The sequence below is a fragment of the Perca flavescens genome, chromosome 18 (assembly GCF_004354835.1).
Source record: "Perca flavescens isolate YP-PL-M2 chromosome 18, PFLA_1.0, whole genome shotgun sequence".
Taxonomy (NCBI): domain Eukaryota; kingdom Metazoa; phylum Chordata; class Actinopteri; order Perciformes; family Percidae; genus Perca; species Perca flavescens.
Genome location: NC_041348.1, coordinates 6,773,410 through 6,801,372, shown reverse-complemented (window position 1 = coordinate 6,801,372; position 27,963 = coordinate 6,773,410). Strand labels below are relative to the sequence as shown.

Sequence of the window (27,963 nt, the reverse complement as noted above, 5' to 3'; positions counted from 1 at the left end):
GGTAATGGACTTTTTAAATAATAGAAGTATTCAGGTGAAAATAGGGACAGACATATCTAGAAGGTGTGTAGTAGAAAATGGGACGCCACAAGGTAGTGTTATAAGTCCGTTGTTGTTCAACATAATGGTTAATGATGTTTTTTCTGGTGTTCAACCAGGAATTGGAAAGTCGCTATTTGCAGATGATGCTAGCCTATGGAAAAGGGGGAAAAATGTGAAGTATACGCTGAAGAAGGTGCAGGAAGCTCTTACCCTAGTAGAGGATTGGGGAAGGAAATGGGGGTTTAGGTTATCTATTGAGAAGTCTAAAGCTGTGTTTTTTACCAGGAAGAAAATAGATGAAAGTCTAAAACTGGAATTGTATGGTAGGAATTTGGAATGGGTTAAAAGTTTTAAATTTCTTGGGGTGTTTTTTGACACAAGACTTACATGGAGGGATCATGTTTCTAAAGTGGTAGATAAATGTAAAAGGGTACTAAATTTAATGAGATGTCTTGCTGGAACAGATTGGGGAGCAGATGTAGCTTCTTTGAAGCACATTTATGTATATTTAATTAGAGCTAGAATTGAATATGGGTGTTTGGTTTATGGATCTGCAGCCAAGTCAGTTTTAGCTGGATTAGATATAGTCCAAGCTAAGGCACTGAGAATATGTACAGGAGCTGTGCGATCTTCTCCAGTGTGTTCATTGCAGGTCGAAACAGGAGAAATGCCACTTTGTCTGCGAAGAAAGCAACTTCAGGCTAACTATTGGGTCAATTTGATGGGGCAGAGGTGTGATCACCCAGTTAAGATAACTATTCAGGCAAGCTGGGAGAGAGCGGGGACAAGTCTTCTAAGTTTTGGATGGACAGGGGAGACAGTAGCACAGGAAATGTCTATACATGACAAGACCTTCTGTCCAGGAGTATTGTGGCCATCAGTTCCTTTATGGCAATTGGAGGTACCAAAGATTGATTTAGAAATGCTTGGGATTAAGTCAGAAAATCCTGATTTGGATTTGGTGCGTGAATTCCAATGTCATGTAATGGAAAGATATCAGGAACACATACTAATTTTTACTGATGGGTCAAAGGATCAAGAAACAGGTGCTACAGGAGCAGCTTTTGTTGTTCAGGGGTGGAATGCTCAAGCTTGTAAAAGAACTTCAAATTTCTTAAGTGTGTTCACAGTGGAGTTGTATGCAGTTCTGATGGCAGTGCGATGGACTGAACAGATTCACAACCAAAAAGTGTTGATATGTAGTGACTCTGTGTCAGCTATTAATAGTATTGGGAAAGGGTTATCAAAGAGTCGTCAAGATCTTGTATATGATATTCTTCTGGCAATTAGAGATGTGACAAGGAGAGGGGTAGAAATATAATTTGTCTGGGTCCCAGCTCATGTAGGTATTACCTCAAATGAAAAAGCTGATAAGTTGGCCAAGGCAGCTGCTCAAAAGGAGGCTATAGATGTCACCATTAATCTATCCAAGGCGGAGGGTAAAAGTATTGTGTGGTAGGGAACAATTTTCAAATGGCAACAGCTCTGGGAGCAAGAACATAAAGGCAGGCATTTATTCTCAATCTCTAGTAAGGTCACTGACTCAGTTAATGTTTGTACAAGAAGGGAGGGTAGACGTAGGGACGAGGTTATTTCTAGAATGAGGATTGGTCACACGTTTCTGAATAGCAATTTATTTATTTTAGGTAAGCACCAGAGTGGTTTGTGTTCATGTCAGGATCCGGAGACAGTGCAACATGTTTTGATTTCTTGTGGAAATTATGACCGTCAAAGACAAGATCTACTCAGAAATTTGCAAGGACTTGGCTTGGAAGAAGTGTCAATGAAAAGTATTTTAGAATTAGGATCAAGCGGGAGGGGAAAACGTTGTTTTTTCAAATTTTTAATAGACACTGGACTGTATCATCGGATATAGTGCATTAAGGTGCTAGTTCCGTAGATGGCAGCAATGCAACGTATTGGCTGCCGGCTGCTGTAAAATTTCAAAGAAGAAGAAGAAGAAGAAGACAGTGGCTAACATTAGTTATTTTCTTAACTACTCGTTTCATTACTTACTTAACCGCAATATCCGCCAAAATGACCGGCAGCTCATTGTGCTCTGTACCCGGCTCAAAGTCACCTATTGTCGGATTACTGAACAACCGCCTACCTAACGGAGCACCATGGAGCACCGGACCCGGTGTTGAAGAACTCTGATGCGGCTCAACACATCTACTAGCTAAAAGCCGCTGATACGAACGAGCTGTGACGGAAGTCGTAGCGGCTTACAACAACTAGCAATCGCCACTCTGTAGAACGGAGCTCCTCTTCGACGTTTGTTTTTATCGCTAGTTACTACGAAGGAGCTTGCTACAGGTATGCTACACTCATGAGACCATGGCATGTTAATATACGTTACTCAGCAAAAGGTGAAAACAGGAGCAAGGTTGCGGGACTAAAGTTAAAATGAATTGAACTTTTACTGAGGAACGAGAAGTGAATTACCTGTATGTGTGAAAACAGCTTTATCTCACGCATCCGTTTAGTGGTTGTTGAATATATAACATTATTATATAGGGGAGAGCCGGGACAGTTGAAACACGTTTTAATTAAACGTAATTTACAAAGCGATCGTATCGCACTGAAAGCTAATATTTTGTCACTAGCAACCTACACCTGTCTTCTGTCAAATACAGTTGCATTTTCAGCTTTGAACAAAACCGTTCAGGAATTATTACAGCAAAAGTGGGGCGTGCGTAATGTTTCATTCGTCCCTCCTGGTCGGGACGCATGAAACAGCATAGGGGACGGATGAAACGTACAGTTTAAGCCATATAAACTTCCCACAACTTCAATATTTTACTATATATCATGAATGGTACTCCCAAAAGGTGTTATTTTAGATAGATTGTTGCTGGGCTATACATCTTTGTGAATATCTGTTAACAACGTCTTGCCGTCACCTTGAAACGTGTATGAAGCGGTTTTTGAAATATCTTGCACTGTGGGTGATTCTGCCATTTTTATAGCTAGAACAGTACGTTTTCTCATTTAAATCATGTTTCTATTGAGGAAAATGTCGTTTCACAGGTTTGTTCAATATATAGCATAATATCATTGTTTCACTCTTTCACAGAGGGCGCCCCCCCCAATACAATGATAGGGAAAACACTCAAACCAATATTTACATAAAATTGGCATGAATAATCATAATGGTATACATGCCCGTGTGTGTGTGTGTGTGTGTGTGTGTGTGTGTGTGTGTGTGTGTGTGAGAGATCTTGTCATTTGTCATCTGCAGATTAATTTTAACGGGGGGGGGAATCGATTTAAATCATGAATCAGATTCTTTGTGAAAAAATCAGGGATTTTTTTGAGGCCATATTGCCCAGCCCTACTTCCTACTAACACAGAGTATGTCAGTATTGTTTGGCCCTGAAGCCCAAGTAGTTGGGTGAAGTCACTACCTTAATAAATCAGAAAGCAAAAGGCTATGAATCTGAACAAATTTAGGTATTGCCCTTCTCTAGCTGACCATCCCCAAAATGCACCAGGATACAGGAAATCACATCTACCAAATTCAAAATTTTCTGGGGGAGCACCACCAGACCCCCCCTCGCCATTTGCATCCACTTTTGCCCAAATAGAATAGGGGGGGGGAGGGTCCTTATGCATCTGTGCCCTTCATAAACCTCACTGCATTCATTTATAATGTAACATTATAGCGTGACATTTGTGTGAATAATCGTCAAGCACAGGTGACTCCGCGTGGTGGGAAACCTATCAAATTCTGCTTAGGGCCCCCAAAAGGCTCGGGCCGGCGCTGATTAGGGACCTGGGCCTTTAACCCAAGTCCAGTTCATTTGATTAGTGTGAACATTGAGCCGTGCCCAAGTGTTCAATTGAAAAGGTGACTGATGTGAACCGTCCCGTATGGTTCGCACCATAGAAGTGGATTGCTATTTACCGCAACTACGAGACATTTTTAACCGGTTATAAAACTCAATTTACTGATGCCGCAGTATCAGACGGCACTGCCACAATATCAGACGGCACTGCAGCCCACCGAGAACAGACCAAGATACGCTTCGCTGCCACCTTCTGTCAGGTTTAGGGACAGAACTCAAACGCAGAAAACTGAAGTAGTGAAAACTGAAAAAATATTTATAATCAACAAAAACTTGTGGCTGAGTGTAGCGAGAAGGTCGAGGCTTCTAGAAGCTGGAGACTGAAGTGGAGCTGACTGGGTCCGAGATCTGGTGGTTGCTGAAGGTGAGTATTTTCTTGTAGGACACAGAAAACGGACAAGTTAGATTTAAGCAAAAACTCAAAACAAGAAAACACCAGCGAGAGCAGCAAAGAACTCATATTCAGGGTAAGTAACAATCCAGCATCGAGCAGAAGGTCACACTGATCTTTAAAGGAGGTTGATGAGCTGAAGAGTAGCAGGTGAGTTGATTAGTGAATTGGAACCAGGTGCGGGGAGAAAGCAGCAGAAGGAGGCGTGTCCACACACTGGAAAATAACGTTAGGGAAAGGGAGAAAACAAAAACACACCAGCCACACTGCAAGCAACCAAACGAGAAAATAAAACAAAACACAGTCACACCAGACCAGAGAGTCACCGGGGCGTGACAGTACCTTCCCTCCGACGAGCGCCCCCTGGTGCTCCACCAGGCTTAGTAGGGTGAGAAACATGAAAATCCTTCACCATAGCAGCGTCCAGAATCTGACGCCTGGGCACCCAACTCCGGGCCGTAACCCTCCCAGTCAATGAGATACTGAACACCCCTACCTCTGTGGTGGGAGTCGAAAATCCGACGAACCGTGTAGGCAGGATGATCGTCAATCATCCGAGGAGGAAGAGGTGCAGGTGGGGGTGGCAGTAGAGGGCTGATCCTCACCGGTTTGATGCGAGAAACATGAAACGAGGGATTCACCCTGAGGGTGCGGGGCAGCTTGAGACGAACCACAACAAATCACGAAAGTTTCATGACCGAAAGGCCCCACAAACCTTGGAGACAACTTCCTGGCAGGAACTTCTTCAGAGGAAGATCCTTAGAGGAGAGCCACACCTTGTCCCCAACCGAATAGGTTGCGACGACGGTTAGCGCGCCGCTGGTAGTAGACAGAGTTCTTTAGGAGTGTAGCCCGAGCCCGATGCCAGGTCCGATGACTCCTACGGTTTTAGAATGGATGCCTCCTTGGCAGAGGGCAGTTTAGGCAGAGGCAAGAAACGAGCAAACTTGCTAAACCGATCAACAACAGTTAGAATAGTGGTCATACCTTTGGATAGTGGCAGCCCAGTCACAAAATCCAGGGAAAGGTGAGACCAAGGACGATGAGGAATAGGCAGCAGTCACAGAAGCCTAGCCTGCCAAGAGTTGAGACCTTTAGCTGAGCGGATGTATTTGAGATACTTATGGTCTGTCCAAACCAGAAAAGGTTGTTCTGCTCCTTCCAACCAGTGCCTCCATTCCTCAAGTGCCAGTTTCATGTGGAAGACATGATGTCTCTGTGGGAGACAAACGGTGAGAAAAGAAAGTTTATGATCAGTCGGGTTCCGTTGAGATAGGACAGCTCCAACGGCCACATCCGAGGCATCAACCTCCACCACAAACTATCGGCTGGTGTCAGGCTGGGTGAGGATGGGAGCTGTAGTGAAAAGCTCCTTCAGTCCCGTGAATGCCTCCTCATCCTCAGGAGTCCATGAAAAAAGTCTATTTGTGGAGGTGAGAGAGGTTAGAGGGGCAGCTGTAATTCCTAATGAAACGTCTATAGAAATGAGCAAATCCCAAAAACCTCTGTAATTGCTTCCTGATTTCTCGTCTGGGCCACTCCTGGACGGCTCTCACCTTGCTTGGATCCATCAGTAACTGCCCCTCAGCGACAATGTATCCCAGAAGGGCAACTGATGGGGCGTGAAATTCACACTTCTCTGCCTTCACGAACAGGCGGTTCTCCAGCAGCCGCTGAAAAACCTGGCGAACATGTTGTGTGTGCTCAACAGGATCTCTGGAAAATATCAAAATGTCATCAAGATAGACAAACACAAATCTGCCCAACATGTCCCTTAACACATCATTAACAAGGCATTGGAAAACTGCAGGAGCATTAGTAAGGCCAAAATGCATGACCAGGTACTCAAAATGTCCAAGCGGAGTGTTAAACGCCGTCTTCCACTCATCTCCCTCACGGATACGCACCAGATGGTAGGTGTTGCGGACGTCCAGTTTAGTGAAGATGGAAGCCCCCTGGAGAGACTCAAATGTAGAACTCATGAGAGGAAGAGGATGCTTGTTTTAATGGTTATGTCATTCAAGCCTCTGAAGTCAATACAAGGGCAGAGAGTCCCATCCTTCTTGCCCACAAAAAAGAATCCAGCTCCCAGTGGGGAAGATGATGGGCGATTTATGCCAGCTGCTAGAGATTCATTGATATATTCCCTCATGGTTTCCTGCTCCAGTTTAAACAGGCTGTAAAGACGGCTACGTGGATGAGTGGAACCAGGCAACAGGTTGATCGCACAATCATCAGGACGGTGTGGAGGCAGAGAGAGAGCTTGTTGCTTACTGAAGACCTCCCCAAGGTCATGATAGTCAGCGGGGACGAGAGACAGGTCAGGAGGGTCCAGGCTGGGTTTCTGGTTGGAGGCAGACAGAGGTAGAGCAGATTGCAGACAACTGGCATGGCAGGCGGAGCTCCAGTTAGTTATTTTGGCTGATCTGATCTGTTCCAAGTGGTTTCCAGACAGCTGGAGCTGAACGGGACAGGTTCTGGTGGTGATCCTGGCAAGTAACCTTCCGTCCAAGGTTTGGGCCTCCAATGGCTTCTCCAGATGTTCAGTGGGCAGTCAATTAATGCAAGAATCTCCAAAGACCTTTCCAGCAGATGGCGGCATGCAGTGGGGGATGAGGATGGGAAGATAAGGGAGAAGAGGTCCGACTCGCTAGAATCCTTCCCTCAGCTAGCGAGCCCTCCGGTTTAAAGGACGGGTAGGACAGCAGGCGATGTAGTGGCCCAGCTGACCACAGTAGAGGCAACTATTACTGGCTCTGCGACTCTCACATTCCTCCTTGCTCAGCCTGTTTTGTCCCATCTGCATAGGTTCGGGCCCTGGAGAAGCCGCTCTCAGTGTACCTGGATGGGAATCAGAATCCTCCGTCTGACAAACCACCGCAACAGCATGAGAACGATGTCCACAGCGAGGTATGACGTCACCACTGGCTGCTCGTCTCTCCCTCCTTCTCTCACTGCAACGGTTGTAGATGCGAATAGAGAGAAAAATCAATTCATCCAAATTCCTCGTCTCAGGATAAGACACAAGTTCATCCTTTTACCTGTTCATTAAGTCCTTGAACAAACACAGTCTGTGACGCCGTTTTGTTCCAACCACTCTCTGCAACAAGAGTACAAAACTCAATGGAGTATTCTGCAACACTCCGTGATCCCTGACGAAGAGACATCAGTCTCCTGGCAGCATCTTGTCCTGTAACTGGATGATCAAAAACTTTACTCATCTCTACAGTTTCTACAGTGATCCTAGCTTTCTGATGCCTTAATATGCATGGAATCATTACATTACATTACATGTCATTTAGGTGACGCTTTTATCCAAAGCGACTTCGAATTAAGTGCTTTCAACCCTGAAGGTGCAAACTCCAGACAACAAGTAGCAAGTGAAAGTACATTAGCTTTAAATAAGCAAAACTACAAAGAAACAAGTGGAAGTGCAGCTTCAAGAAATATATATATATATATATATATATATATATATATATATATATATATATATATATATAATATAATTTTTTTCTTTTTCTCTCCTCTCTTCTTTTCCTTCTTCATGTTTATCCAAAGTGTAGTCGGAAGAGATGTGTTTTTAGCCTTTGGCGGAAGCCATCCTGATGTCAATAGGGAGCTCATTCCACCATTTGGGAGCCAGGACAGCAAACAGTCGGGATTTCAATTAATGTGATTAGTTCTCCCTCACTGTGAGGGGGCAGCAAGCAGGCTGGCAGATGCAGAGCGGAGTGGGTGGGTTGGGGTATAGGGTTTGACCATGTCCTGGATGTATGCTGGGGCTGATCCGTTCGTGGCCCTGTATGCAAGTACTAGTGTTTTGAAGTGGATGCAGGCAGCAATTGGTAACCAGTGAAGAGAGGGGAGGAGTGGTGTAGTGTGAGAGAACTTGTGGAGGTTGAAGACAAGTCAAGCTGCTGTGTTCTGAATGAGCTGCAGGGGTCGGGATGGCACATGCAGGCAGGCCAATCAGGAGGGAGTTGCAGTTGCAGGAGTTTCAGATGGTGTGTGGACATCCAAGAAGAAACGTCAGTCTTTGACTGTCAGTTTGTTACCGGACATTAAGTGTGCATTGTGCCAATCCTTGCCTCTCTTTTCCTCTTCAAGTTGACCGCGAAGGAAGATAATGAAATCTCTAATAAATCCTTTAGTTGCCTGCCAGATAAATGCAGGGTCAGAAACTGAGTCGGTATTGATTGATATAAACTCAGCCAGTTTGGCTCTAAATTCTGCATCAAAAGCTATGTTATGGAGAAGGGAATTATTAAATTGCCATCTTTCTCCTAACATCACAATAGAATGTGGTTATCAGCGTATTGTGATCAGACAGAATTGCTGGTTCTATTGCTCTCGTGTGGAACATTGCCTTAACCCTTGTGTTGTCTTCCCCTCAACCTTTAAAAAAACTTTTTTTCTCGACGTTTTTGACCCCTTATTTTCACAGTTTGTTTTTGCTTTTTCCAACGTTTTAAATTTTAAAATTTTTCTTCTTTACATTTTCAGTGCTTATTTCTACGTCCCATATTTTGTGATATAAAATAATGGAGCACAAAATATAAACGCGGGAGTGGGTGAGGTGACGTGTGGAAAAGAAGGTGTAATCCTTGCTAGTAGGGTTGTGCATCTTCCATATATCTGTAAGATGGTGGGATTCCACAACTGCTCTAAACATGTCTGATATATGTTTTAGGGCTTTTGAGGGATTGACCCCTGATCTATACTGATTTAAATCTAGTACTGCATACATGTCTCCCCCTATAATTGGTGAATATTCAATGAGAGAAAGCAATTCATTGGTTAGGCGTGTGAAAAAACTTTCATTATTATATGTTTTATTATATGTTTCATTATATGTAGATGGTACATATACTGAAACAAAGGCTATTTTCCTACTCCTTATCATGGTACATATATAAGATATCCTGCCTGATAAGTCTTTACTACTTTTATCTGTGGTGAGTGCGCATTTCTGCGACAGCAACACAATGGTGCCCTTGGTTTTGGTGTCGTCTCTAAATGAGGCAGCAACCATGAACCATCTCTTTTACGTAAATGTGACTCTTGTATAAGCGCCACATCTAAGTTTCTCCTTCTGATGTTAACTGAAAGGATTGAAAGAATTTTCAACATTTTCACGCATACATGTCTTGAGTACCCTACTGTCGCTGATACATTTGTAGCAAAAGGTGAACTGATAGCTCTGAGCAAAGTGTGGTAAAAACATAAAACATAAAATAAATCCCCTAACCCTCTGAGACCGCAGACCCCAACCCCTATCTACAAGATACGTGGCCACATCAAACGCAGGTTGCGCAAACTCTAGCCCACAATTGCCACTCCTGTCTAAAGTCACAGGTACGTTGAAACAAAGACAAAGACAAAGGTCTAGTGAACTTCTTATGCTAAACATGAACAGTGTTACAAAAACCAGGGTTTCCCGCATGCCCGAGCAGAGACGGAGTGAGTGGACTTACGGCAGGCAGAGAGCATTTCTATATGTATCTCTGTCCCGTTCTTCACATCAGTGAGGCTTTCTTCTCTTGTTTCAACAAAGTGAATACATGACGAAGTGACTGGAACTATCCATCATTTCTCGCGCCTGGATTCTCAACGTCCTGGCTGTTGCCCGGTCTTTGAGACACAGCTGTTTTTTTAATCACTACACGCGTTTCACAACAGTGAGTGAGTGAATCTGTGGGCTGAGCTATTATCACAGAGCTGTTTGTTGGAGAAGAGTTGTCAGGCAAAGTGGAAGAGAGTGTGTCACGGAGGATAATGGGACCCATGCGAGTAATAGCAACAGCAACAGGCCCCGGGGCAAGGCGGCCTGTGTGGATGTTGCGTCGTCCACCACATCCGGCTCCTGACAGAAAACGGCCACATCTGTGGCTGCAGTGAAGGCGAACTCTCTCCCTCCGTGGGTCAATCTCAGGGTGCCTGGGTGGATGAGCAGGTCCGGGGTGCCCCTAGCATGTATCTCGTGTTGCAGCCAGGTCTCATGGCAGTTCGTTATATAGTTACGTTATGTAATCTATTAAGTCATGGACAGGACACGTAAGTGGCGTTTTTTTTCCCATGGCGATTACGAAATTGAAAGCAATGCATTTTAATGGGAAGCATATTTCGTGATCCCAGAACGCTGACGGTAGCGAGTAGTATTGATAAGGCAAAAGGCCGCGCAAGGAGGTTGGTTGGGGTGGTGGATGGGTCAGAAAACACAGGACTTTCACCCCGGAGACCGCGTCCCGCGTGTTGCAGTTCCTTTGTCGGCGTGTCCCGCGTGTGACGGTTCCTTTCCCCATTCTTTTTTTTTTCTAACCATAACCATAATTATTGTGGTGTTTTATTTCCCCTTTGTGGCATTTCATTTCCCCGTTGTTGTGTGCCCCTGCGCCTGTTGTTGCGTCCTGCGAGTAGGCGGCCCCATACCGTTGTTGTGGCCGGCGTGTGGCGCCTCATTTCCCCGTTATTGCGTCCCGCAAGTAGGCGGCCCCGTCCCGTTGTTGTGGCCGGCATGTGGCGCCTCATTTCCCCGTTGTTGCGTCCCCCAGAGCAGGTTCGAAAAGCGTGACCTATACACGTTCAAAAGTCGTTGCATGTACACAAAAAAAACGTCAAAATCGTAACCTGTACACAAATTAATAAATCAAAATAACGTAACTATATAACGACCTGGCGTGAGACCGGGTTGCGTGTTGTGCTCCTTCAAGCTCCCGATGCCGCTGGTTCGTGAATGCGCCGCAGTCAGGTTGCATCAGATCACGCAACGTAGTTCCCTCTGTTTCAAGCTCTGCCCTGATGTGTTGCAGCGAGGTATTCATTTCCGTAAGTGCTCCCTCAATTGCGTTGTAAATCACTGATTCAAGCACACTTAGATGCTTTTCCAAGACCTGAGCGATCAAGTCCTCCATGTTCAGGAATGTGCTAGCATCGGTCGCTATGTTAGCCGCCGCTATGTTTGCAGATTTTTGTGTCCGAGTATGTAGCTTAGACAACAATGGCACCTGTTTTCTCGCACTTGCAGGAAATTCACTGAGTCACTGTGATAGCAGATAAAACGATTTGGCATCGAAGATAAAGGAATAGACCTGGTCATTCAATGAAATGCGGAGGTGGATACGAGAGCCCTAGCTTTCTGTGACCATTGCGGCTGCTGGTCACAGGATCAGAGTTGGAATTTTAAAGGTTTTATTGGTTGCAATTAGAGAGCATAGGCGTAATGTACAACCCCCTCCCAATAATCAAAACTGGCCGGGGTAGTGAATTCAAAGAGTTTAAACCCTGTGGCACGCAAATATTTTTTGTTAAAGGTGCTGTAGGTAGGATTGCGAAGATCCAGGACTTAGCCAAAACATTTGAACATCGACAACTTCTCAGTCTCTCCCCCTTTCTGCTAAAGCCCAAAATGGTCTCCTAAGCCCCTCCCCCCCACAAGGGAGAATTTATGCGTGTGCATGAGCAGTGATTGATACACAGTTAGACACCCCCCCTGGCCCTGATTGGTGCATCTGAACAGGGAGCTGTGGAATCTTGCAAATCGCACTACAGGCTGTAGGTGGTGCCAGAGGAGCCGGATTTATTTTTTAATTACCTGCTTCATGTACTGTAGTTCTACTCGAACATAGGGTCAGTTTCAGCAGAAAGTTAGTTTTATAAGTCGTACCTACTGCACCTTTAAGATGTACATAACTCTTAAAAAAAACATCCTGGAACACGTGTAAAGTTTTAATTCTGCAGAAAGTTTTGAACAATACAGCAGATAAATTAAATAATAATGATACTATTCACATGAATAAAGACATTTGCATGCAGAAAAGGCACATATTGTTGCAGAAAGATTCACCAGAATACAGGAAATGAAGCGTTTGATGCTAACCCTGGTTATAATGTGTCCCGCCCAATGTGGAAACAAACGTTTTCACTAGATAGGTGGAGACATCAACCCCCGCCATGTTGAACCAAAAGTTATGCCCTTGAGTTTGAGTCACTTGTCTTTGCTCAACTATTAATGAATCATGGTTTAAGACATGAAATGCTGATGTTCAGAACCTTGCACATTAAAGAAGACTAGCTCTTTTTAGCTTACATGCTTTCATGTTAAACGTCTTGAAAATTGTAGTAGGTTTTTTACATTCTTCGCAATGCTGTTTTCACAATTTTCGTGTTCACATCATGTTGTTGTCATTAAAGTTTTATGTACTTCTTAGTGTTGAGTGGTGACGTGTCATGCTTGTACTTTCATCTGAGTGCTGTCAGCCGACATGCATTAGGGATTTTGAGGGGGCCAGAAAAGGGACAATGTAAAGCTCAGTGAGACTATTTGTTTTTTAATGAGTAGAGGGAGTGCGTGTGTATTTGGCGTTCATGTACAGCATGCATGCTGCATTAGTGTGTGTGTGTGTGTGTGTGTGTGTTTGTGCATGCGTGTGCAGCTTCCCTGCTGTATGTGTGAAAGTAAATGGATATATTTAGGTTTTGTCTTAGCAGCAGTTTTTCTCGTCTCCTGCTGTTGAAGAGCTATTCAGTGAACATGTGTTCTTCTGTTATTAGGAGGCATGTGGCCATCTGAATAATGCATCCTGAACACTGCCTTGTTATGGCAGCGTATACAGTAATGTCTAAGGCCAGGCGGTCCAGAATGGCACCCTAATGCGTCGCCCTGTTCGCTGTTAAATATACATGAGTAGTGAAGCGGCTTTGTTTGTGAATTACATTAACTACAGCGATGAAAAGCTAATGCAGATTTCAGTGGATGAAGACATTTGGGTTATTCAGGTTTTCACAGGGATTTGCATGGCAAGCAATTTCCACTGCGCAGTCTGATTGGCCGAAAAACCGATGTAGGTTGGCAAGCAAGAGTTACTGGTTGAGTGTCAGTTCTTTTGGTAGACAAATATTGTAAGTGCCTAATCTGAAGTAGTAGTCTGCAACACTGACAGTAGCAACATCTGGGGCCAGATGCATGAACTATCTCTGTGTAGATTCATGACAAAAATTGTACACGCACAAAAAATTAAATGTGCATACAGATTCTTTCTACCTGATTGTTTTATAAAGCTGGACCTGGCGCACATGCACAACTTTCAATTGTTGGGCGATATGACGACATATATAAACATTCAATTGTATTTATTTTTCTATATTGTTATAGCGGCATGGAGACATAAAAAAGAGGGAATTTTATATGGCTGTTATCACAGCCGAGGGGCCTCTTACCCTGAGGATATTCCTCAGAGCTGAGGCAGGTCAGTAAAAGGACTTGTTGGAATTCCAGAAGGTGTGGTCCTCTCCAGTCGCCACTCTGTCAGCTCAGCTAAATTCATGCAGAATTATGTATTTTACAAATATTATTTGCGCTTTATGTGGTTGGCGTCAGATGGTGACCAGACCATTACTGCATAGGGTGGCAGCGTGAAAATATTTTTTCTAATAATAATACAGTTTTTTACGATCGCTATGACACTCAAAACTTTCCTAAACTCTTAACACAGTTAGCACAACATCCGTCTGTGTAGGCTATACAATTAACACATTTCTTGTTGCTTTGACACAAAATGCATACAGTTAACACAAATTTAAAATGCTTGAACTTCTTTTACCCACAAGCTCCACCAAAACCAAAACAATGGATCTTTACTGCCAAATTTACAAATGCTTTCACACTGTAGGTCAGAACAGATAACATGTTCTAAACCTAACTTATAGGCTAAAGTCAAAGTGAACAGCTGATCATATTGTAAATTGAAACACAAATATATCCACTGCATTTTATACATGCATTTATTGAGAAACAGCTGATTGAAGTTATGCAAATAGATCAATCACAGCTGATTTCCTTCTAGGAAACACACTCCGGTGTTGAGGTTCTTTCAATCGCATGATCATATGGTAGTACAGTAGAAGAGAACCTATTTAAACAATACTGTAGATGAACACAGAAAATAAGAAAATTGCCTTCACGAGGGAGAGGAAGAGGAGTACCAGGACATTTCCTTTTTTTCATAAACCGTACATTCTATAAAGCTACTCTGAGATGGGTCATTCATTTTTTGTATTGAATCTCTGCAGCAAAAGAAACAAATTGGTGGCCGGGTATTTTGTCTGTTGTATAAGGGCAGACCTGACTGACACATAAAATAATGCAGTTTCTGTAATTCCATGGGATATTAATGTTTTGTATGACATTGTGCTATGATTGACTAAATGTTCCTGTTGGGAAAGAACGTGTTAGTTTTTTGGAAGAATTATTTGATTTTGAGACATGATTGCATTGTTTTGGTAAACACAGTGTATTATGTTAGTATATTATTGTATTTTGAAAATCAGTGTTGGAGTTTAGTTTACAATGTGTGATTTTGAGCATGAAATTAACTGTTTTGCCAATCGTGTGTTGTAGGTGTGTTGGTGCGTTAAAAGTTTGGAAAAGTTGTTAAAAGTATTGAAAAAAGTGTCATAGCGATAGTGAAAAACATAGCACATTTTACACTGCTAGGAGTAAATCACTTTTGTGTGGGTTTAAGCTTTTAGATAAGATACCTGGCTGTGTATGGTGTGTGGGGGATACGTATGTGTCTTTCCTTTAGAGGTGGAAACACAGCGCTATTGAGTAGGCTTGGTCAATAACTTTTACGATATTTTCAAATCCAATAGTGGTTACTTGAGTTTGCCGATAGTCTATCTAATTGCCAGTCTGACAAGCTGGAACATCCACCAGAAACATCTGTAAATGAACAATAGGCAGAGCTTTATAGTAACGGAGAAGAACTACTTCACTACTCTACTTAAGTACTAAAAGGCTGTATCTATATATTTTTGATGAGTTTAATACTTTTACTCCAATAGAATTTTTATGTGCTGCATCATTACTCGTTACTGTTGTGAATTCCTCATGCTACGGAGACTGTGTAGGTTAGTGTGTGTAAGTTAGTTACGTAATTTACCTAAGAAATCCCCGAGATCGCGTCATGTTTCTTTTCATTACGGTTGCCCGTTCAGAAGTCAGAGACAATGTAAGTTTGTACTCTTTCTATTTAGCCATTGTTGCAGCAGATTAAGCTATTCCTGAGTTGTTTCAGTCTGCAGTGAGTTCTGAATGTTAACCATTTGACCCTGTGATGTGAAGCTGTTAGTTTATCTGTATTTTGCTAGCTTGCTAACTTTCCTTTAGCTAGGCTACATCACACATGTTACTAGCTAGCGTGTGATACGTTTTTTGGGGCTTTAATCGTTACTGTGCTGGAGAGGATGTTCATTTTACTTGCACAGTGTGATAATTGTACATTTTATTTCAGTATTTGTTAATATTTGTTATTTTTAATATAATTAATATTTGTTCATTCCTATGGCTGCCTTGGCTAAACATTTTACATAATATAACGAATATGACATTCAAACTTTTGATTGCTTTCTTGAATAACTAAATAACACAATACTTGTACTTTTACTTTCAGTACTTGAGTAGTACATTTTAAAATAAACTACTTGCAATACATAAGTACAAACAATTTTGAATACTTTAGTACTCCTGCTTAAGTGTTGTGCTTAAAGAGCACTTCTACTTCTACTCAAGTCACTTTTTTGATAAAAGCACTTGTACTTTTACTCAAGTATGGGTCTCTGGTACTTTATACACCTCTGGTTCTGACACCATAACATCATTCAAATCCCACCTCAAAACCCACGTGTGTAAACTCACTAATTAAACAAAAAGATTTTTATATATTTTTTTTTAAATCTAATGTTGGGTGTTTTGAAAGGCACCTCCAAATAAAATGTATTAGTATTTTATTATTATTTGTTCTTATAGTAAGTTAGTTAAAACCGTTTAATATCGGTGTAGGAAGAACCAATCACAGATCATCTCTTCAGTGGTCGATATACAATCAGATCGCCAATCAGCACAAGCAAACTATAGAGATTGAATCTAATGACAGAATTTTAAAGCCAATCAGTGCAAAGAAAAGGACACAGACGCGCTTGAGGGTCGGGTCTGGCGGTTCTAGTGTTAAGTGGGAGGGAAGGGGATTAAGATTGGTGGCGAGGACTCAAACCTATTCATACACTTGCGGTTTGCAAGGAGGTTGTCTTGCTTCCTACATTCAGAGGGCTTAGCCCTGCAGTTATTGTGATAATGATGGAGCCCGGCTATCAGTGTGTGCTGCCAATTGTGCAGCTAAACTCTCCATAATCTAGATGGGGGCATTTGGGCATTTGGAATGCTTGCAAATAGAAAGATTTGCAGCAGCTTAATATAGGCTAGCCTAAAAATGTGAATGCTAATGATGATACTTAATGTGTTTTCTTACACCTGTGGGCATTAAAATGATAATGTGGCATCTGCTAACCAACTGCCCTTTATGTTAATTTATGCAGTTCTTATATTAGAGCAAAGGTTGTTGGTGTCTGACTCTCTGCTTGTTGACATTAAAGTTCTCTAGCTATATTAGTGATTTAAGTCTGAGTAATCGGTTGTTCCTTGCTCCACTCCTCTCTATCTGACTCATCCACCTCTTCCCCATCCTTCTGTCTCTTGCTCATGCTCCTCGGTGTCTCTTTCTAGTTGGTGCTACCAGAGTACTCCATCCATGGACTCTTTTGCATCATGTTCCTGTGTGCCCAGGAGTGGCTGACTGTGGGCCTCAACATCCCGCTCCTCTTCTACAACACATGGAGGTGACTATCCAATCCATCGTTGTGTGTGTGTGTGTGTGTGTGTGTGTGTGTGTTTGTGTGTGTGTGTGTGTGTGTGTGTGTGTGTGTGTGTGTTCTAGACTTTTAAAAGGATGTCCTCGCATCTAAAAGGTTATGTTTAGGTTTGTGGTGGCATGGATGGTTAAAATTAAGATAAGGTTAAAATATAGCTAAAATTAAATAAAAAAATAACTTGTAGATGACGGCAAAACAGCTTCACTGATGTGTTATAGAATATCTTTGGTCTGCTAAAAACACAAAAACATTGCATCCGTCAGCACATTAGTGTGTTGCTCCATACTAAGCCCGTTTGTGACCGACCGGTAGGCTACCGACAAAGTTTTCATTATTTCACTCAGCTGACTTCAGATATTTAAAAATAAAAGCTTAATTTACTTATTTATTGAAGGTGCAGGAATGCAGTTCCCGGATCGTCCCAGCCCACTTGTCTTTAAGTAATAACGTGAAAAACATCTTGTTATAAGAGTAAACTTGTCACGTTATAACGTGATACTGATCCCTTATTGTGGCGTGGCAGCAACGTGCTTCGGTAGATCTGGCATCTCTAATCAATGCAAACTTAATGTCATCTCTCCCCTCTTCCATAAATGGGTTAGAGATTAGGTTAAATAGTGGAATAAAAATATGATACAATATATTGTATTGTCCCCTTAGGGAAATTTGTTTAGGACATAAAAGCTGAACATTTAAATAAATCCCTTGACAGAACATATGAACAAACTGTACCAGTCACAACAATAAATTGCACATAAAATATTGCACAAATCCCGTGGTAAGAACATATTGCACATAACACATTCTTCCCTCATTCCACAGTAAAACACCATGAAACTACTGTACAATCTCTACAGCCTCAAGCCGCATTGTTTTAAAAGTTTGACAGGGGTAGAAACAAATTAGTTTTTAGAACGCTTGAGTTTACAGCAAGGCACTCTGACGTCAGCCAGATGGCAAGCGCTCATTCTGTGAGGAGGATATGTGATGGGTCAGTCCACAGAAATCAAATGGATAGAAAGGCCATTTCCATTCATATCAACGTAGGTGGTCAGAGCAGCAGCCATTTTTTGTGTACCATTGCCATGGTAACATATAAACCTCCGATACTAAGCCATTTTGCAGTAACGGACAAACAGTGGACTAGTAACGTCACTCCGGATTTCCACTGGATGCATAACAGCTACGGACTGGCTCCGCTGCGTGTCTGCTGCGTGCTCCGCCGTCCGTCAATACCCACTAGGTCCGGATTTGTTGCGGTACGGCTGCGAATTCACATAGAATAGAACTACAAAACCAACAACAGTTAGTTTCCATCCAGAGGAGTAGAGGGGAAACAACTCTGTGCTGTGTTTTCAAGGTGTAGTGCAGGGAAATATGATCCGCCGTGAGCACGGTGTATTTTATTTTGAAAATTAACCGGATGTTTTATTTTGCTTTGGTGCTCGACTTCCTGTCCCACACTATCCGCCGTGTGCTGAATTGCTGTCAAATTAGCTTCATGCTTCATCCACAAAAAGAACATTGCTATCGCCACAAGTGACGGCTTGTTTTCTGTGAACAATGTGGCGAGGGGATAACGTTAAGGCGGAGTTCGGAAGCTAACGTTAGCCAACTAACACCAGCTGGCTGGCTTGCTTAATTTCTATGGGTCAGTCACTATCCTCCGAGTTTGCCTAAGAACAGACTGTTCGTAAATAGACTGGAGGTGCTGATATTCATTCCTCCCCATAACCTTCATGTTCATGTTCAGGTGTGTACTAGGTGAGCAAACTTAGTTTTTTGTTTTACCGTGAGGTTGCCATACCATGCTGACATCCCATATAAGTTTTCTAGTACAGCCTAAACAAATTAAAATAAAAACATGGTCCTCTTGTCCACACCATACACCATACACATAAAAATATAAAGAATAAAGTCTGCTGTGGACGGGAACAAAACTTTCAACATGGTCCTTTCAGGTGAAAGTGTTGTCCAAGTGAACACCAAGATATTGATATGAGCTGACCTGATCGAGATGTGTGTCATGTATGACAACAGAAACATGATCCCCAACTGATCTAGGAAAACCAACTCTGGAACCAGTCACATATTTACTTTACTTCACATTCTGTTTCTACAGCTCCCAACATTCACGTGTTTAATTGCACCTTGCAAATGTTGTTGAGGATTTTTACAACAAATATTCTGGATAATATGCATGGTTAAAAGCAAGTATATCAGTATTCTAACACATCTCAAGCCTCTAAAAGGCAATGTCTGAAAAATGGGTCACCAGTCAGTGAGCTTCAGATTTCTTTTGCTGCTTCTTCTTTGTCTGTTTTTGTCTTTGTTGCTGCTCTTCCCGCCAGTGCTGGTTAGACATACACCGCTGGCAGCCTGATTGGTTTAAGCTCATGTGCTCAGCTGGTTGAAGTTACAGACTGAGAGGAGAGCCAAAGAGAGAAAAAACATCTTGCTGTCTCATTAATTGGAGACTGTGCCAGATGCCCACCAGCTACAGAGGCTACTTCCTGCACAGCTGAGAGATAAGAAGACAAGGAAGAAGAGAGAGGGGGTAAGACAGATATGGAGGAGGGTGGAAAATGAAGGAGTAAGTGGCAGGAGGCAGGAAGGTAAGGCGAGAGTGAGTGAAAGGAGAGAGGTCTAATACTGACAAGGTGAGTCAGAGGAGAGTGAAAGAGGGAGGGAGGGATACACTGATTGTGATCAATTTAAACAGAGTTCATATATTACTACTATTCATGTTCATGTGATCACATACTATGGTATGTGGACACACCAACATATATTGTGTGAATGTATGTGTTCAAGCTTCTTGCTTGTGAATATCCATGTGATGCTCTGCATCATTTAAAGATGTTGCTGGGAGGGCTGCTTTAAGAGGTTTAGATTAACATTGCTATAGAGCTAAAAAATGACCGCCCACTTTTTGAACGGCTCTGGTTCAGGAAGTGATTTTCACCGTTCAGTCTCTCCATTGATGTTTTATTAAGTCCTTATACAAACAGATTTAAGCCTGGAACCAAGCCAACCCGCTCAGAAATGAATGGTGACCATAAAACTTTATTCGGCGCAAAAGAACATTTTGAAAACAGTAAAAAAAGGCAAAGGTACTGTATGAATAAAAGATCATAGACCTAAATGGTAGCAGCTCGCCCTCACCTTCCACTTTTTTTTTATTGCCATTCTAAACTCTGGTCGATTCGGGAATAAACAGTGAAAGGGAGTGCATGTTGCTCTTCTAAAAACAGGAAGTTAGTTATTGTAGTTTGCACCTATGATTTGGCTTGCTCACCAATATGGTCAACAGTAGGAGCAGCTCATGCACAGCTCATGGAGGAAATTAAAGTACTAAAACCCTGAGAGCCCAATTGTCACAATTTGTGTTAAAATTCATATCCCTGGTGTCCATCACAAATAATTATTCACAAATCTGCTTATAAATCATGGCAAAAAGACCCTCATAACTTTGAACTGACTTTTAAAACCCTTAGTCCAGAGTAACTTAATTAATTAATTAATTTCCATTCCACCTCCAATAGCATTAGATTATAAATGTCAGAGATGGATATCTCAGAACCTCTGCAAAACCAAAACTATCTGTGTCGCTAGGTACAACTAAGGGTAAAAAAAATAAATAAAAATGTTTGTAGGGTAAAACTGACCCTTTTATTAATTAGCTGTCAGGCAACATGGGAAAAGTGAAGGGGTGTAACCTTAGATGTTGGAGTTACAGTAGATAGTATGTACTATGCTATACCACAATGCTCCAACATTTGAAAAACCTGTATAAATTGAACACCAAAGAACAATATTAACTATGCTATAAATATTAACAACATACCTAAGTAAAATAAATAAATAGCCAAAGCTATAACACTTATGTTTTCTTTGTTACAAAATACTGTTGAAAACAAACAGAACTGAACTCCATTGTGGAGATGATTCGAGCATGTTTGAATGTCACATTTCATTTTAATATGAGTGTCCAAGTACCGGAAGATGCACAGCAGTTGCAGATGCAGCCACAGGATGTCAGGTCAGATCAGTTGATACAAGTGAGTACAGCCAAATCATTATTGATTTGATTCGAAACTGTTATGAGCAAAGTATATCTTCATTAGGCTATATGATATAGCAGCTGCAGGAAATACGTTAACATACATGAACATTAGTTGAACAGAGGCAATTAAATGATGCAGAATAGTGCAGCATTTGTTAACACAGACATGCTGAATCCACACAGTAAACCAATTCAGTCTCAGTCTAGCTCACGGTCATATCGAGTTGTGAAATTACTTGTTCTGGATGCATGAGGCCCTTTGAGGAGCTGTGCACTTTGCACAGTAAGTTATCTCTAACAAATCTAACATAACTAACATTAGCTAAGAGCTAGCTAGAGTGTTTATCAGTTAGCACAGCAGACAGCTAACTAAAAAAGAAGCTCAAAGCCAGGTTAACTGTCAGCTTTCTGGTGTAATTTCTTCACTGTAACGTGAACTCACTGTAGACTTACCCCTCTTTGGGTTTAGCCAGAGACAACTTGCTCTGAGCGTTGAGCATTGCGGTGCTTCGCCAGCTGCTCCTTTAAGTTATTTTGTGGAAGATTGGCAAAAGGCTGAGCTAGCGAGTGTTAGATAGCTAGCTATCAGTCCAAGCTCAGTTCAATAAATGGCGGCCAGTTTCTAAAGCACTGCTTGCGACACGAGATGGATGAGTCAAGTGAGCAGAGCTTGCGCTAAGTTTGCCGCTGGGTTGTAATTTGTTAAAGTTAATTTAGCTTGGTTACTAATTCAACCGCTACATTTAATGTGAGGAAGACCCTTCCATCCATGGGGAGACCACTTTACGCCCATTTAACAAACTGACTCCTTATTGGCCGGGGTCGATAACTCTGTGAGTTGGAAGGGGTGCCTTCTCACTCCGCCTTCTCACACAGGTTCGTGGATCTGGAGTGTTGTGATTTTGGTTTCATATCGCATATCGTTACAGCCCTACTCTGCACTCATATTTTGAGATGCCATTTACGCTGTTGAAAATGTAAACTAGTTTGCAATAAAGCAAAGAGAACAAGGAAGTTCTATAGCACGCGCCTGGCTACCCGTAGGCGAAATCCAGGCTGAAATAGCCTTTAATTTTTCCTTGCCTCCAAGTACGTCACTGTCACATCAAATGGCAGCGCTGGATGCAGGAAGAACAAATTTTGCAGCTGCAAAACTAATTGTTCTCCGTGAACATAGCACGCACTGAGGCATTTATTGCTTCAATCGACTACATTAACCATCAACACCGATTGCCCATATACATAAAAGGTGTCAAATTTTCCTTTTAAAATGCTTTGGTTGCCAGCTGAATCATTTTCAAAACGTGTGTGTGTGTGTGTGTGTATCTGTGTGTGTGTGTGTGTGTGTGTGTGTCTACCTGTGTGTGTGTGTGTGCGTGTGTGCGTTCATGTGTGTGTTACTCTGAAAGATTTGTCCACTTTGACCATTTCTCTGTATGTCTATGACATAAAGGGGCTGTACTCGACATTCAGAACATTAATATAGTAGCAAACCAATATTTTCTAATTAATAATACTACTAAGTAAGTATTAAAGTCTGTGAGAGCCATGTCGAGGCACTCCTAGCCCACTGTTTTTTTCTGTCTTCAACACTAAAACCGCCAGGCTCTTAAGGGTACTATTTCCGTTAATCTTAAGTATTTTATTGCATTTATATTTTAATTATGGATGGATGTTTTTATTTATTGTTTTTACTGTACAGCACTTTGTTACTTGGTTTTAAAAAGTGCTAAACAAATAAAGTATTATTATTATTAAACCGGACACCCTAAATTCTTAAAGGCGAAACAAATGTTGAAATACATTTTAATCAATTTTAACATTTTTATTTTGGCAGGTAATCTAAATGGTAGATATGCAAATTATTACATTATCACATTTGGTCTAATGAAAGAACAACAATAAGTCCCCCCTCAGCATTTATATTTGTTTCTCCATCATCAAAAGTCAGGGCAGGAGGGAAACATAGCACACACAATGATGGAATAATTAAACATTTTGGATCACAATGTTAAATAGCATGGCTATGGCGGTTATAGTGTTAAAGCAAGAAGTGTTCATAAAATAAAAATGTTGTCTTTTGTCTGTTACCTTTGCTCAGGGGAATTGTGAGACAAATGGTGCAAATTTATTTTTTAAGAATGACATTTTATTAGCTTTTTGTGTTGTAATTTGTTAACTATTAGCTAAACTAGTGTTTACCTCATTATATCAGTCACTTGTGCATGGATCTTTTATAGAAATACTTGGGAATTACATGCAGTGACTCATTAAAAACCCATCTGTCACACTCAAAATACATTAAAAATCATTTTCAAGTGCATTGTTGAAGATGTCATACATGCATGAGTCATATCTGGGCCAACGGAAGTGTGAATGTACATTGTAATTCATTTATGACAACAACATGTATGATCATTTCACAGTTGTGAACAACCACTGTAAATTAATTAATATACAGTATGGACATGCATAAACCATCTGTTAGCCAGTTTAATGACTGAACAGACCACATGCGTAATGATGGAAGCTTCCTGGTTGAACTGTATTACCCATCATACCCTGCAAAACATAATCTTAATGTTTAAGTGAGTGAAATTATTTGTGATGGGCTCTGTGGATTAAATAGCTGAACCCATTATCCAGCTATCTTAAAGGGTCATTTCGGGTTTTTCAACATTAACCCTATTTTCCTATGCATTGGTGTGACAAATGACTAGTATGAACAAGAATCATCAATAACGTCAACTAAAAGTGCTTGTTTTTGCCACTGAAAGGCTCAGGATGTTCTTCTTAGTGGCTGACAACATTATGGAAAGGATCCCTACAGAGATAGACATTTTGTTGAACAGCTCCAAAATCAATATCGCCAAACCAATCACTCCATTTAAATAAATAATACTTTTAGGGTGTACAGAGCCAGCATATTTCTGTAAATGGGTAAATTAAGGGTTTATTCCAACGAATCCAGAGTGCTAATTGATGGAACAGTGGAAAGTTGAACCAAAACAGCTTTTGATGGTTTTATTTTGTTTCTATCAACTTTGAAGTGTTTTTTACGATGATAAATTTACTGTTGATTTAAATGGAGTCTGGTGGATTTTGCGATAGTGATTCCAAGGATTTTTTTATGTTAAATGTTAATGTTGTTGACACTTGAATCTGAGCTTGTCAGTGGTAAAACAAGCAGTTCTTATGGACGTAAATTAAAGGGGCTCAATTGCAAAATAACATTGTAGCTTGTTTCACAACTGTCTTGCTTAATACTGGACAAATTCTAAAGATTGTTGTTCCTATCACTTAGACACAAACATAGGGAAATAATGTCCAGGTTCCAAAAAAAAGACGTTACTCTTTAATCCAACTGGTGTGTTTCATTAATATACATTGTACAATATACATGTATATTAATGAAACACACCATCAGTTAATTTGTGTCAGCTCTGAGGTCCATTAAGGGAAAATTCCCCTTATAAAAAGTAATGATGCAATCGTGTATCAGTACATAAACAGCCCAAAGCAAAAGGCAGCAGTTGCAATTTCCCTTTTCATGTTTTCTCATGGTGAATTTCCTTGAGTACTCATTTGCTGTATGACATATTGTCTGTTTCATAATTCTTACAGCCCTGCTGACATTAGTCTCACTGGGATGTAAAAGCTCCAGGAAACATCCTACAATTCTCCAATCCCACTCTGCTATTAATCACCATCAGGTTTTTTTTCTTCTGGTGACATTTCACATCTTTATTTTACACAGCTTTAAGAGAGAGCTGTTTGTGTTTACAAATATTGATCATGCTAAAAGCATAGCAATAACAAATGCAGATTCTTTTATAGGGTGGATTTTTCTTCAGGTTTTAAATCAGTCAGCAGGTGATAGATGGTTGTAATTTGAAATGGGAGAAAATGTTTCATTGAAAATCATTGTTTGACAAATTTTTATGCACACTAGTTGGAGTTGCTGTAATCAACTTACTGAGCTGACTGGATTTAGAAACTTAGAATAAACCCCAGTCATGATACCTTTTATAACAACATAACTGACCCGATAAGATGGAGAAACACAGCTATTTTTAAACATTACCAAAGACTTGGATATCAACAGGTTTTTGGATATGCGCAAACATTGCTATGCCGACCTTTTCAATAAGTTGGTTGAAGGAATGAAAGAGGGACGCTGTGTTTGCACGGTCCAACAAGTCCCCACCACTAGAGCCCTGCACAGGCCAAAAACTCCAGCCCTAACCCGGCCCTGGCCCGTGGTGTTCAAGCCCTACCCGACCCCAGCCCGACAACGCCTGCAATTTTTTTACCCTAGACCAACATCAATCACTTTTAAGCTCTCTCTGACGTGCGTGCGCTTTGATGCGCTCTCTCTCTCTGACGCGCACTCTCTGATGCGTGCTGTCTCTGTTACACACGCAAACAGACACACGTCACACGCTACTAAGATGGGCACAATGAGGAGAGAAGCTAAAATAAGCCCGAGTCCGACCCGAGCCCGATCTGTAAAAAAAAAAAAAAACCCGAGTCCGACCCGAATGGGCTTAGTCTGTCGGGCCCCATTGGGCCCCGACGGGCTTGCAGGGCTCTACCCACCGCTGGCAAACTTTGAAAAAAAAAAATCCTGTTTTGCATGGCTACATGTAAATGGGAATATTAGTGAAATATTCACTTTCATTAGCCATGTAAACAGTTTAGTCGGAATATCATCGTTTTTGGAATTAGGGCAAAATCCTGAATATTATGTGCATGTAAACGTACTGATAGTTTAATCCTTTCCTAACACTTTTACTAAGCACCCTGCTTTAGAATGTGGGGGTATCCAAAGTTTGACAGGCTTGCCGTACCTAGTTACAGTTGCTAAACTATGAACGATTAAACAACTGTTCAGGAAAGGGGTTTAGGGAACGGTCGATTTTCACAAACATATTCAACTACTATTTCACCCACATCTGCTGCATGATGTTGTCCCCATAACTCATCATGCCATCTTTTTTCATGCCATCTCCTTCCTCATTTCCTCCCATCATCTCCCCCGCCTACTTCCGTCCCTCCGTCCTTCCCCCTCCCCCTGGGGTCTGGAACGGGTCAACTACCCGCGATATGGTCTTTGCCCTCTGTGGTAGGTACTTCCATTCCCCAACGGACACTAAGGAGCTGCTCTACGACCCAGCATCCGTGATGAATGGTGACACGCTCAAGTTCTGCCTAAAGGAGGCCTGGTGCAAGCTCTCCTTCTTCGTCCTCTCCTTCTTCTACTATCTGTACTGGTGAGCATGTGGCAGGCGGTGTGGGAAAATAATTGGATTATGTAAAGAGATTACATTAATCTGATTATAACAGCTAGAGTAAAAAACTATGACATCAAACTGAAGCTACTTTAAAAAGAAATATTACTTAGACCAGGAATTGAAGGGAAATAGTGAAAATGTAAAAGTAGGAAATTGTGAAAATGAGCACTTACACTATATGTTTGTTTCCATCCCTATTTCTATCACATGATTATTTAACTTGGTAAAATTCCCCAGCTCTGATGAAGCAATGTGAGTGCATATCATTGAATAAAGTAACCATTTCTCTGGCAGTCACATGCAAGTTATTTAGATCTGTCAGGTTACTTAGGTTTAATATTAGGCCCACTACTGCTAATGCATGTGATGTTGAGAGAATTTGATTATTTACTTCATTGACAAGCACTACCAGAATGCTTAGGTGGATAAGAGAGGGAAATAAACATTTTTATTTTGTGTTTTTTATACATAAGTTAATTCTGTAAATCATGGTATTTTTTAAATAGCATTTTTTTTTGCCTTCGATTTTTTCGAGTTTTTGCTAAAATGTTCTACTGTTATATGATAATAATTCACACAATGTTGCTGTCCTTGTCTAATAATGCTGTTATTAATCACTCCGGATTCTTGTTCCATGTGTCATGTGGGTGCTGCAGTGTGTGGAACCTGGATATATCCCTCTAATAGGTCTTATCAATGGAAACACTTAAAGGTACAATCCTTTTTTTCACCTTATTTCATATGGCAGTATATTGAGACGGAATAGTTTTATTCTCAAGAAGGTTTTACCCTAATGGTCTTCCATATGGCCACTACAGTTGATCTCGATCTGTTTTAGGGGCAAATTCATTATTAATGTGCCATGAAGGACTGTTGTGACTATATGGATTGAAGCTTTGAACTGATTTTAGTAGAGCCATGTCGGTTACAGATTGTAGTTTCTATGGGCCAGACATGGTAGCATAATAGCAAAGAAGAAGATTTTTAAAGAAAAATGATTCCATTATTTAAAAAGGATTGCAACTTTAACATGGAGTTGTTCTTGTATATATGTGATAGTGCTGTGAGTAAACATTTGACACATTCTGGATGGTCCCATACTTGTAGAGAAGTGATGTGCTGTTTTAAGGCAGTAGGTGCTTTGTTAATAGTGATGTCAATATGTTTATCACAGCAATACCACACATGTAGAAAAGCAACACCATGAGCAATGTGGTGAGTGTTATTATTCTACACAACACAAGGTACAATTCTTTGGTGTATGTGTTTGGTTTTGATAAAAGTAGCATTTAGTTAACCTGACATTACATCCTAAAATTAACATGCCAGGGAGATAAGGTGCTGCTTCTTGTTAATGCATATCTTTTTTCAAGATAACTTTAAAGATAATGTGAATTGTTTAAATGTACAATATGTGATTTTTCTGTCAAAACGATAACAAAAGATGCAGTTCGGTGACACTTTGGCGTAGCCTTGGATCAGGAGAGTTGTCTTCACCACCATTGCCATCATTGCAGTCAGCTTCTCCCAATTATGATTCCTTCAGTGTTAATCGTTCAGAAGGTTATAAACAGAGGTCCCCTCCGAAACAAACAGACATGGTGATTATAATAA

General features: G+C 41.2%; 1 protein-coding gene across 1 annotated transcript in view; it reads left to right on the top strand.

Annotated features, from left to right (window-relative positions):
• Positions 1–27,061, top strand: part of cnih3 (cornichon family AMPA receptor auxiliary protein 3) — a 136,699-nt gene extending 109,638 nt beyond the window's left edge. The window contains exons 4-6 of the mRNA XM_028605752.1: positions 16,844–16,956; positions 26,185–26,328; positions 27,006–27,061. Coding sequence (XP_028461553.1) covers positions 16,844–16,956; positions 26,185–26,328; positions 27,006–27,033 — 285 coding nt within the window. The 3' untranslated portion in view covers positions 27,034–27,061. The remainder of the gene's footprint in view (positions 1–16,843; positions 16,957–26,184; positions 26,329–27,005) is intronic.
• Positions 27,062–27,963: the final 902 nt, after the last annotated feature.